We start from the raw sequence: 13,553 nt of genomic DNA on the forward strand, positions 1-13,553 counted from the left end.
ACGTTTGACACAATAAAACTTTTAGCAAGGTTCTCCATAATACAGTGTAATCTTTCATAGCTTTACTCTGGAGACAAGACCAGCAACTTCTTTGTTAAACACATCACCAAATAGTTTATCTTCATTGGGTTGTAAGTCAGAACACCAACATTGAAAGACTGATGGATAGTCATGAATACACAAATTTAAACATTCCTGTCCCCAAAATGTTACTTCCTTTGTGGACCAGTTAAGGAATGCTTAGGAATGCTTCTGTAAACACGGGAACCCCAGAATGATTGCTGGCATAGCACAGTCTTATACATAAAAATACATTTCTTTTTGGTGTACACCCTATTTTAAACATATACTGCTGGATATTCTGAGTGGATCCCACATCCCCATGTGTTAATATCCGTGAGCTGCTGTTGTTACCTAGGCCTTCAGGGCTTGGGGGCACTATTGTTCCATTCATTATGTCCCACATAGTAAGTGCTATTGTGCCTTTAACACTGAGCCCTCTTAATTGTTTCTTTTTTCCTTAATTTGCAGTCAAACAAAAATGAGATGCAAAACGAGCCAGTACATAACCAGCTAACCTGTGGCCATCATATAATATTGTAAAATAAAGAAAGATGAAGGTCTCCTCAGATACACAAAAGATTTTGTTCTGAGAAAAATAAAGAATTATTTGACAAAACGAAACAACTTTTATTCAAGCAACAGATTGGAGTGAAATTGGTTGTGGTTTGAGGCCCTGGCTTGTCTGGTCATCTATAGGCATCTCATTTCTGTTTGGTTGCTTTTTAAGGAAAAGGGAATATTCAGAGGACTGAATATTAAAAATAAGTTGATTAAAATGAAAGAAAAAAAGTTAACTAGCAGTAAAAAAAGGTTACTATTTAAGAAAATGGTTAAAATGAAAACTAAAAAACATGCAGTTGGAGACCCCTGTTTTAGAATCATGGTTAGCTGTGTTATTTTGAATTGACTTTGAAACACTACAAGTGCTAAATAAAGCTTTAATAAATCTTGCTCCATCCTGTATTTTGGAATTCCTGCCACCTGTATTCTAAGTCATAGCCTTAGATCTTATAATAGTGGTATTCTCAATCTAAGTGGTGAGGTAGCCTCTTTCTGTTAAGCACCGACAATCTCGAATATTTTACCAAAAGAGACATGCCAAGCTAACACCATGGATCACACCATCAATTCTTCTCTTCTTTCTTTTCCAGTTTATCTCTGGTGACATTTTGCACCACTACCACCTAATCAAAGTACTGTGCAGCTGATTGTGATGCTCAACTGAAAACAAATATTTCAATTATCCACAAAACCCACTGCATTGAATCTTCTAGAACAAAGTCTAAAAAATAATAAGGACCAGAATTCTTCTCTTTGAGACTAAAGAGGCTTAATTCCCTGAGTCTGTCAGAGTAACACTTCCCTTTTTTCCTCCAGGACCCTAGTAGCCCATGTGAATCTGTTAGAGCCCCCCTGCATAATATTTCTCCTCTTGTACCTACAGTATGTTCTCACATATACTGTAAGTCGGGTCTTGAAACCCAAAAATCGGTCATAAAATCAAGCCCAGACTTATCCACGGGAGAACTTAAACGCTCCAATCTTGAGAAAGAGGCTTATTTTTGAAATTATATTTATTAAGAAAATTACATTTTCTGCTAGTGTTGTTACATGCTCCTTGGATTTTAGAGCATAGTTCAAAATTAAAAAGTCACTTCAAAAACAGACTCTTTTTATCAAATAAAAATAATTTTACTACTGCACGAACTTCATAATCATAACATAAAACAAGAAGGCATATTTAAGGATAAATAAAAACATGTAATTTCCAAAATATAGAATTAGTCACTGCAGATATTTTTGATAACAAAAAAGTTGCTCATTACACACTTAGCTAAAAATATTACTTTGAAAATTATGCATTAAATTATTACATATTTTTGAAAATAAAAAATCAAATGTAATTTTTAAAATGTAGAATTATTTGCCTAGTTCTAAAGTTTGTCTATTTCTTTCTCTTCTGAACTATTTTTCCTACCTCCTCAGTATCTGCTATCCCTCCGATTTTAGGATCATTTGTGAATTTTTACAACTCTACTAATTACACTGGAATCTATGACATTAACACAAATAAGAAAAAGAAAGGGTCCAAGAACAGATCCCTGTGGTACTCCACTGATGACTTCATCCAACTTTGAGGATTTACCTTTTAATTGCACTCTTGTCTCCTGCCAAATAACCGACATTACATCTAGTGTCGGAAGGCACTTCTGATGGCTATAACTTATAGTTATAAAGTTAATCATTGGTGAGGAACAGTGTGAACATCTAAATAAGTTATATCAAAGTCTAATCAATTAATTAACAGGATCTTCCCCTCATTAACTTATGTTGGCTGTTATTTAGAATACTGTTTTTATGCAGGTAATTTTCTAATTTATGTCTTTTTATACTCTTATAATTTTGTTATGGTATAGAATTAAAGAAATCTATAATAACACAAAAAAGGAAATGCCTCAGCTATTGAGAAAGCGTGAGGTGCTGAGCAGCAGCATGTAGCAGACACTAATTGAATACTAAGTACATTATGGTTATGAATTTTTGTAATGGATAATAAAATGTTAATAGTATTATTCAGATTGAAAAGTTTCTTTTGAGCTGCTCATTTGTATTGTGAATTTACTAGTTTGTGAATATTAAACTTATGTAAAGCATTGTCATTAAGTATTCGGTAGTAATGTGAGTACATTTGGCAACAAGTGAAAATGAAATACTAGAAAGATATTTCAGAAAGAATAGAATATTCATTTGTAAGTAAACATAGATTGTGCCTCTAGTGTCCAAAAAGAAACTTGCAGCTTTCGATCCCTATTGTTAGAGAATAATAAACCTAGGCAGACTTCTCCCCATGTTAATGTTTTAACAGATTATGTTAAAAACCCATCAATACAGTTCTTTCAATCTGCTTTTTGTTATTCCAGTAAATGTTTGCATAATACAAGTCCCCTATTACTAAAATATATTCCCTCTAAGTTGTTTTTATATATAATTTATTAAATGATCATCTGCGTTAGATTTCTATAACATTCTCAGTATTTGTACTCTATTCCTAATGCTTTACTGTCAAATCCTGACATCCTCACTAAAATGTGGCTCAGTGCGCAATAATGTTTTAAAAGCATATCTTTCCATTGCCAGGATAATTTTTTTTCTCCCTGTACTGTGTAAAATCTGCCTTGAACAATGAATATGAATGTCCAGAAACCCATTAAAAACTGTAGTGTTCTTTATTATATCACCTTGTGAGAAACTGCTTGTCTGGAGTGTTTTTTACCTAAATGCTAAAGATTTTATTACATTGATTCAATCTGAATTCTATCACTGTTTAAGCAATGATAAAATGTATTCCTTAAATTATCAGTCAGTCAGTCATTTTCTAATCCACTTATTCCTGAACAGGGTTGCGGGGAGTGCTGGAGCCAGTCTCAGTTAGCACAGGGTACAAGGCAGGAACAAACTCAGGACAGGGTACCAGTCTATTGGCAAACACACATACACACAACCCAAACCACACACTAGGGCCAACATCACCAATCCACCTATCCTGTATGTCTTTGGACTGTGGATGAAAACCAAAGCATCCAGAGAAAACCCATGCAGACACAGGGAGAACATGCAAACTACGCACCTGGAAGACCTGGGACACAAATTCCAGTCTGCTTACTGCGATGCAGAAGCGCTAACACTGTACCACCATGCCGCCCATTCCTTAAATTATAGTTGATTAAATAAGGAAGAAGTATCACTATTTCTTTATATAAAGATACAAAGATGTGCACATTGTACATGTCCATTTATTGTTTTAACTTGTAACTGTTGGATGTGCAAAGGAAAATAACAAAATCCTCTTTATTGCTGAAAAACCGAGGCATTGGAAGGAAAATTATGTCTGAGTTACTGTAGCACCAGTGCAGTTGTCACCAAAATTAGGATGTCTTTTATATTCTAGGGACCTGTAGAGGTGGATTACTGCATGGTGATAGAATGGTTTTCATCCAGATCTGAACAAGAAGTAGATGGACATGTGACTTCCTGCGTATCCTCCAAAACCTTCCCCCATATTATTAATGTATAGTTTATTTTTATTGTTATATTTATCAGAAATAAACAGGCTTTCATATTTTTCGTTATTTTCCTCTAAGGATGATGGAATAGGCTCAGACACTCACCTTTCTGAATTGTGTCGCAGGAGGCTGGGGAACAGATGCCTGGAATGACCGGGAGGTGGCGCATTCGTCCTCCGGGCCATGAGGGGGCAACCGCCTTGGAGCTGGAGAAGACCACGGGCGAGGAGCAAGGAGGCTCAAGCCTGTTGGGGCCTCTGGTCACCGCCAGGGGGCTCTCCAAGCCTCAGAGAGCCCGGGAACCATCTACTTCTGCCACACCCGGGAACATCGACGATGATCCTTCCAGGGACACCCGGAGTGCTTCCGGGTGCTCTCCTGACACTTCCGCCACACCAGGAAGTGTCGTCAGGCAGAGCAACTGGAGCTCATCCGGATGAGAATAAAAGGGGCCGCCTCCCTCCAAACAGTGAGCTGGAGTCGAGAGTGGGAGCAGGACGAAGCTCCCATGGAGAGAGGAAAGGCGGCCCAGGGACACTGAGAGAAAGGCCCGTGAGAAAGGTGATTTGGACGTGGAGCACAGTGTGCTGTGCGGGACAGTGTTGTGTTTGTTGGAGAACTGCAAATAAAAGTGCATTTTTGTATAAAGATGTGGTCTTCGACTAGTGGTGACCGGGCAAGTCTCATAATTGTTATAAACAATACTGAAAATGGATGAAAGAGGTTTATAACACTGGAAGTACTGTAGGTCAGGGTGTCTTAATTAGGATCTTTCATTGCTTGTAAGAGGCTTGTTTTCTTCCTTACTGAAAACATTTACCAACTTCTCTCTTCTCCCTTTTTCCATTGTCAATTTATTGATTTGCAATTTGAAGTATAAAAAAATGACCTGCAATACTTGTGATTGGCAGAACAACATTTCAAATTTTGTTATATTTTGAATATAAACATTTGAGTTATAATAAAGCGACTTTTCTGTTTTAAGTATCACAAAGTACATAGAGTTAAATAAGCAGTTTGATCTGTGAAGACACTAATGCTGCCATCAGTTCAGTAAACTTTAGATGCCATGGGATTTAAAGGAACTGAAATATTCAAACTGTTCACACTTAATTCTCAAGGTAATTATTCTATCTGTTTCTTCAGTATAAATATGGATTTGGAAATTACTTGTGTCATAGACTCTAGTTTCTGTAATGATGATATGCTTTGTGAGCTTTTGCATTTTTTGGAGTGCTATGTTCTTTGTGTCTGCAGTAGATGTTAACCAATGCAAAACTCATGAAAGCTTTGAACTAAACCAACTCTCAAAAAGAGGAGATATTATTTTAGGAGGACTCTTTACATTGAATTTTAAAACAATAAGGCCAGAATTGTCCTTCACTTCCAAACCTGACCAGTGGAAATGTGAGGGGTGAGTAAGTATCTTTGTCATTTCTGTATAAAGAAATAAAACAGGCCTTTCTGATTAAAGAGTCTGTTATAATTTGCATTGAAAATGGTAAGCCACCCTAAAGAAATTTAGGGTGGGTATAATTAATATCAGAATAGAAGTTCTATGCAGTGTATTTAGCAATTGATACTTTATTAGAATTCTTTTGGTTTATGTTTGCTTATTTGGCTGATGCCTTTATTCAAGGTCACTTACAATACAGTTGGTTGCATTTCTTTTTGTTTTCTAATTGGAGCACAGGCAGAACTTGCTCATGGTCACACAGTGTCAGTAGCAGGATTTGAACCCACAACCTCAGGGTTTAAGGTCCAAAGCCATCACACAGCCTGCCTACAACACATGCCTGACCTTCTTTGAGCTGACTCGTGTGTCTGACTTTTGTGTTTTCTGACAGCTTTGAAGTTTCTCTCTTCCAGAGAAGTCAAGCAATGATCTTTGCTATAGAAGAAATAAACAAAAATCAAACCCTCCTTCCTAATATAACTCTTGGCTACCGACTGTATGACAACTGCATGGCCCTTCCAGTAGCCCTCAGGGCGGCCACTGCTTTGTTAGCAGATATGGATGAGGTTATTAATGATTTTAGCTGCAATGGCTCCCCTCCTGTAATTGCTGTTGTCGGAGATCCTCTGTCTTCTCATTCCATTGCAGCAATGAGGATTATGGGTCCATTTCATTTGCCTATGGTATGTATAAAATCATCATTAAATATTAAAATGGATAAAAATTAGCATTGTTTGAAATGAAAAAATGTGAAAGTATTTTCATGAACAATACTTCAGTACAGTTTGCACATTTATATAATGAGCGCAATACATTGTACAAAATCTTTAAAGAGTAATAAATTGATTTTGCCTTAATGTAAGGAAAAGAAGCATTGTTTTGTGTTTTAAATGAAGAATAGTTTAAAAGCAGATTTTGTTGCTTTAAGTATATTTTCCTTCTTGTGCTTAAATATGAAATATTTATTCCTTATGACAGAATGAGACTGGTAAAATTATTATTGCAGCTGGATGGTTAGTGTTGCCATTTAAGAAGCCTGCTGACCACTTTTTAGTTTCCTTTCAAGTCATTCCCTGTATAGTGTTTGTATCCCAGTATCTGTAAAAATATTGAATTATTTTTTAGCTAATTCTTGACCAAGTAAACTTAAACCTGACAGGAACTCGCGTTACTGATTAAAAACAAAACCATGCAAACTTTTCATAAAAATGAAACAGTTTTCTTTATTTTAGGTCAGTTATTCTGCGACATGTTCCTGCTTGAGTAACAGACGAGAGTTCCCTTCATTCTTTCGGACAATTCCAAGTGATGCTTTTCAGGTTAAAGCTATGATTCATATTATTAAATATTATGGATGGGTGTGGATAGGTGCAATAGCAAGTGATGATGACTATGGACAGAATGCAATAAAAGCATTTATTAAGGAGGTTAGTGCATTTGGCTGTGTTGCATTCATTGAAATGGTCCCCACTGTGTACAAAAAAGAGAAAATTCTTCAGATTGTGAACACTATAAAATACTCTACTGCCAAGGTTATTGTTGTATTTTCACCACAAGTTGAATTTTTTAAAGAAATTGTTAAACAGAACATCACTGGCAGGCAGTGGATTGCAAGTGAAGCATGGAGCACATCTTCCATTGTGGCAGTCACGGAAAATTTTCATTCATTTGGAGGAACAATTGGAGTTGCTGTTCACAGAGGAACAATTCCTGGTCTGGAACATTTTCTGCTTCAGCTTCATCCTGATTTCAGTAATGACAAAAAAATAATTATTCAGTTCTGGGAAACACTATTTGACTGCAAATTCCCACAAAATTTAAGCAAAGTAAATTCAAGTAGTAGAATCTGTACAGGAATAGAGGATATTCGTACTATTAATACTGCATATAGTGATGTATCAGAACTTCGGGTAACCTATAATGTATATAAAGCTGTATATGCAATTGCTCATGCCTTGCATAATTTAATGTCTTGTGAAAATGGAAATGGACCCTTTGAGAATAAAACCTGTGCCAGCATCAAACATGTTCAGCCTTGGCAGGTAACAATAGCTAATAGTAATTTGTATTATGAAATATAAAAGCTGATTTTTTTTCATACACCAGTAACAATAGAACAAGTGAACATGTGGTACTTACATTTTAAATGTATATTAACTCTATTTAAAACAGTTTGATGGTTCTTTCATTTTGCTTTGCCCATCAGCCTTACTTTGTTTTACTTAGTCTGTGCTGGTTCCTTGATATTTTAAAAAAATATAAGGGTTTCATTCTATTCTATTCTATTCATATCTATCTTAAATTCAGCTTAGCTTTGCATATGTTCATTTGAGTAGCACAATTCAAAATTCTTATTGTTTATTTAGGTCCTGCATTATCTTAAGGAAGTTAATTTCATAAACCACTTAGGAGAAAGAGTGGCATTTAATGAAAATGGTGATGCCATGGCCATCTATGATATTGTTAACTGGCAACTCTCTAATGACAGCCGAATTCAAATTAAAACTGTTGGTCTTTTTGATGAAACTGTTAAGGAAGTCAATCAGATTTCACTTGCCGAAGAACAGATATTTTGGAATTTTGAATCACGTAAAGTATGTCATGTATCTAAATGAGTTATGACATATTAATAATGTAAAGTGCAGCTACTGTTTATAATGCCAGTTTTTTTTCTTAAATTTAAAGGTGGAGTATGGTATATGAACTAACAAAATCAAACTTAGATAGGTGCAATACATATTCATAGAGGCCAAATATAGAACATTTCCTTTGGAGAACATCTTAGGTTCAAGTATTTTCCATTATAGACAGCAATCTTAATATGGTTAAAATGGAGTAATTATGGGTTGGCGCAGTGAAAAGCGCTGCTGCCTCGCAGTTAGGAGACCTGGGTTCGCTTCCCATGTTCTCCCCGTGTCTGTGTGGGTTTCCTAAGGGTGCTTCGGTTTCCTCCCACAGTCCAAAGACATGCTGGTTAGGTGCATTGGCGATTCTAAATTGTCCCTAGTGTGTGCTTGGTGTGTGTGTGCACCCTGCACAGGGTTTGTTTCCTGCCTTGTGCCCTGTGTTGGCTGGGATTGGCTCCAGCAGACCCCCGTAACCCTGTAGTTAGGATATAGCGGGATGGATGGATGGAGTAATGATGGTATTCTTCTTCATGTGCTGTTGTGTCAGTAGGGGGAATTTGGGTATTTTGGCAGGGTCACATCCTAAACTGATGCTGGTAGCGTCTTTAGGCCCAGATCAATTTTCAAGTTTTAGAAACGTGAAAAACAGGTAGAATGGCATTTTGGTGGGATGACATGATACTTGGACATTTTAGATGGAAAAATGGTAGTGGCTTTATGCTTATTAGTATTGTTAATCTGAATTTTCTAAAGGGTTGGGAACACAGTTCTAGTTTTCTAGAGGTGGTGGGCATGTCAGCCAATTTCCATGCCAGATATTAAGTTTATTGCCCAGGACTTACAGTGTTTATATGAGACAGATGTTTTTCAACAACTACATTAACTCTTTTTATATAATACACTGTTTATCTGTGCACACACTTATTTAAATTATATGAAACAAAAGAAAGCACCACATGTAAATGAAAAAAACAACTGTTCATAAGCTAATGCACCACATATAATAGCAATATAAAATAAGAACTGAAGTGTATGTCAGAAAAACGTTGCAAATTGCAACCCAACAAGAAAGTTATTATTTTATAACAGCTTTTCACAAACACATAAGTAACTACAGTAGCAACATTGTCCAATGTGAGTTTATCACATAAACAGCAGTTTCTAGTGAATGAATCCAGTCAGTGTTCTCTGTTTTCATAATTTAGCATTTTAATTTTAAATTAAGAAAGTGAATCAAAAACGTTTTGCACAGATCCCAGTCGTTTACTTTAACAGACTGCAAGTAATCAGTAGGTAAAACCACTATGTTGCCAGATACCAATGCAGCCAAAGGAGGACACAGAAGGCATGGAAGGAGAACAAAGGAGAACACACTAAAGTGTAATCGCTATTATTGAATAAGAAACTGAAATGCTTGCCCTTAGAGATTGCAGTGCGATAAACTGTGAAAGTTTCATCGAAGTCCCACCCCCTTGGAGATTGGAACACAATTATATTTATTAATTTAAAAAAACTGAAGACAGGGAAGTCGCCCTCAGAGATCAGAAGGGCTCCAGACCCGTTAATGAAATGGGACATTTACACCATAAAAAAGGCAAACATTTTATGCTTTTTTTATTAGCTTGACTTATCATATGGAGGACACGAGCCCGAAAAGGTCCTACTATACAACCATATAACTAAGAAAAATATGTAAATACTATATTATCCATTCCTAAAAGATCATAGTTACTACTTTATACCACAATAAGATTCCTAAAACAAAATGTAATTCTGTATATTATCTGCATTGTATGACTCCTTCTAATGGAGCAAAAAATGCAATATAATGTAAAAACTGTTTCCTTAATTGCAGCCTCCAGAATCAGTTTGCAGTAAAAGCTGTCAACCTGGCACAAGGAAGGCCAGCAAGAAGGGGGAGCCAGTCTGTTGTTTCGACTGTGTCCCTTGTGCTGATGGAGAGGTTAGCAGTGAGGTTGGTGAGTAATTACATAAAAAATATTCAGTCGTTTCAATATTTGTAACAGTTAAGTTTAGGTACTGCAAAAAAGCATCCATATCATTTACTACTATGTATCAAGACCTTAACAAACACTTCTTTGGGTCTTCATAACACTTACACAGCATGCAATGTGACCTAATAGCAAAGCTTCACTTTGGAGTTGTATGAGTTGGCATTACTGAGACACATTTCTTTTGATATTCTATATTTTGTATAAGACATGTGATTCCTTTACATTAGCAAGTAATTTTACCATCATGTCAATATGCCACACTGCACAGAGATGAATAACTTATCCATCGCTGTTTTCTAAGTGCTATGAAGAACAAAAGAAGCCTTTATTAACTATTTCAATATGGTTACTATGTATTACTGTACAATACTTTTCTTATAGGTTTCTTTAAAGAATTGCTTTTTTTATCATCCATCCATCCATTTTCCAACCCGCTGAATCCGAACACAGGGTCACGGGGGTCTGCTGGAGCCAATCCCAGCCAACACAGGGCACAAGGCAGGGAACCAATCCTGGGCAGGGTGCCAACCCACCGCAGGACACACACAAACACACCCACACACCAAGCACACACTAGGGCCAATTTAGAACCGCCAATCCACCTAACCTGCATGTCTTTGGACTGTGGGAGGAAACCGGAGCACCCGGAGGAAACCCACGCAGACACGGGGAGAACATGCAAACTCCACGCAGGGAGGACCCGGGAAGCGAACCCAGGTCCCCAGGTCTCCCAACTGCGAGGCAGCAGCGCTACCCACTGCGCCACCGTGCCGCCCTTTTTTTATCATTATTACATTAATTTATTATAAAGATGAGCTGGGACACAGTTCATAGCACATAGCTCGTAGTTCATATTCTAGTTATGTCCATTATGTAAAATCTACAAATTGTCACAATGCTTTTTTTTTCTGGAATGGTTTTCCCTTAAATTTGAATAGCTCCAATTGACTGATTTCTGATTGACTGTCTTTCTGTTCTCGATTAGGCTCAGCCTCTTACCCTATACTGTTCGAACAGGTTCTGATATTGTTCCTGCAATGTGAACAAACATTGGAAAATTAATTAATAGATAGGCATTCGTTGGCTCTGTGTAAAACTTACACATAAAAAAAATAACAGATATTATTACATAATACTATTAATACTGACAGAAGAAGGAATTTGTATTCTAATCACGAGAACCAAAAAAATATTACCTAGTGTTATTACCTTCAAAGTGTCTCAGCATGTTAACACAAAATTCTCATACTCAGTTTAGTCCAGGATTAAGGAGAGCTGAATCTTTCCTTGCAACATCAGTCCAAGGCCGGGACTAACTGTTGGCAGTATACCAGTCCACTGCAAGACCCAATCATACACAAATTCACGAAGAAATTAAAAATTTACTTAATATGCACATCTGTGACATTTAGTATTAGAAAAACCTCACATAACTATGGTTAATACATACAAACTCCATAAAGACAGTGACCAGGTGTGGGATTCAAACCCAGGATTCTGGATCTGGATCTTTAACTCGATGCAGATCTGAAATAAAAGTAAATGTCACATATAAAATGGTAACTCATACTGAAAACCACACTACTCTCATTCCAAGAAACAATAAGAGTGGTTTTCCCACAACTATAACCCTACAACTAAGCAAATACTACATACTGTATTAGCAAATTGTACTGTGTTAAATGCAAAACCCTAATGCTCTTTCTTTTTAAAAAAACCTCAATAAAAAAATGCAGCTCATTAGAAACAGAAGTCATTAATGTAACTAAAAGCCCCCCACCAATCTATTATTATTTTTATTTATTTAGTCTAGGCAACTATAAGTTGTTTTAGAAGCAATGGGTATAATACAAAAAGAGGTTCTAAAATAACATGCTAGTTCTTTACAGGCACTGCCTTTTTATACCAAATCACATGGCAGAGTCACCAGTTTATTTAACAGCCAATTGTTGGACTATAGAACCACACACTTGGAAGAATATATAAACTCTACTCAAAATATATTGTAGATGCAACCTATTCATGAAATGTTCAAGTTGTTTTCATTTTTGTTTAATTATTGTTTCAAATCATGGTTCGAAATGTTGGTAATCAATATGCACTGTCATAATATGCCGCTCCTAAACATCTGTAGTTTGTAACCTTGTGTTTTCTTTTTATAGATTCTGTTGAATGTATCAAATGTCTAGATGATTTTTGGTCAAATCATGGAAGAAACCAGTGTGTTTTGAAGGAGCTTGAATTTCTTTCCTTCGACGATGCAATGGGAATTACATTAACAACTATTACCGTACTTGGAACTTGCCTGTCAGTCGCTGTGCTGGCAGTGTTCATTCACTACAGGAGCACTCCAGTTGTAAAAGCCAACAATTCTGAGCTCAGCTTCCTTCTACTGATTTCACTCACTCTCTGCTTCCTTTGCTCACTGACGTTCATTGGACAGCCTACTCATACAACCTGCATGTTGAGGCATGTGATGTTCGGCATCAGCTTTGTTTTGTGTATTTCTTGCATCCTGGTCAAAACTGTTGTGGTAATAATGGCATTCAAAGCAACACTGCCAGGGAATAATATGATAAAATGGTTTGGAGTCTCTCAGCTGAGAGGAACTGTTTTCTTTTTTACTTTTCTTCAGTCTTTAATATGCATAGTATGGTTAGTCACATCTCCTCCCATTCCAGCAAAAAACACAAAATATTTTAATTCAAAAATTATTTTAGAGTGTGATGTGGGATCTGTGATTGGGTTTAGCTCCTTACTGGGGTACATTGGATTTCTGGCATGCATTTGTTTCCTCCTAGCTTTCTTTGCAAGAAATCTGCCAGATACGTTCAATGAGGCTAAATTCATCACTTTCAGCATGTTGATCTTCTGTGCCGTGTGGATCACTTTCATACCTGCTTACATCAGTTCTCCAGGGAAACACACAGTAGCTGTGGAGGTTTTTGCCATTTTGGCATCGAGCTTTGGTGTCCTCTTTGCAATATTTGCACCAAAGTGCTACATTATTATATTTAAACCTGAAAGAAATACAAAGAGAGCTCTAATGAGAAGGCAAAATGTGGAGTAATTTGGAAAAACAAATAAATGTAGGTAGTATAATTAGTGAAAAAAGCCAAAATTTGAATATTTACTGTGGACAGAATTTTCTAGGAATAGTCACAATGTATTACTACTTGATTGTAAATAAATACAATGCTTAACTAGTGCTTTTGCCTACACACAAATTAGCAGTTGTTTTACTATGATGTGACTGAAACCATAAACATTTCTTTGCTGAAATTATAAAGAAGATGTTCTACACCCACACTTTTTTACTAATACAAGA

General features: G+C 36.4%; 1 protein-coding gene across 1 annotated transcript; it reads left to right on the top strand.

Moving 5' to 3' along the window:
* The first annotated feature begins 5,329 nt into the window (after positions 1 to 5,329).
* Positions 5,330 to 13,553, top strand: LOC114645382 (extracellular calcium-sensing receptor-like). The gene is made up of 6 exons (XM_028793242.2): positions 5,330 to 5,541; positions 5,975 to 6,266; positions 6,816 to 7,625; positions 7,950 to 8,177; positions 10,066 to 10,189; positions 12,388 to 13,553. Exons 1-6 carry the CDS (start codon positions 5,366 to 5,368, stop codon positions 13,293 to 13,295), a joined length of 2,538 nt encoding a protein of 845 aa, XP_028649075.2. The 5' UTR covers positions 5,330 to 5,365; the 3' UTR covers positions 13,296 to 13,553.

The sequence above is a fragment of the Erpetoichthys calabaricus genome, chromosome 2, assembly GCF_900747795.2.
Source record: "Erpetoichthys calabaricus chromosome 2, fErpCal1.3, whole genome shotgun sequence".
Taxonomy (NCBI): Eukaryota; Metazoa; Chordata; class Cladistia; order Polypteriformes; family Polypteridae; genus Erpetoichthys; species Erpetoichthys calabaricus.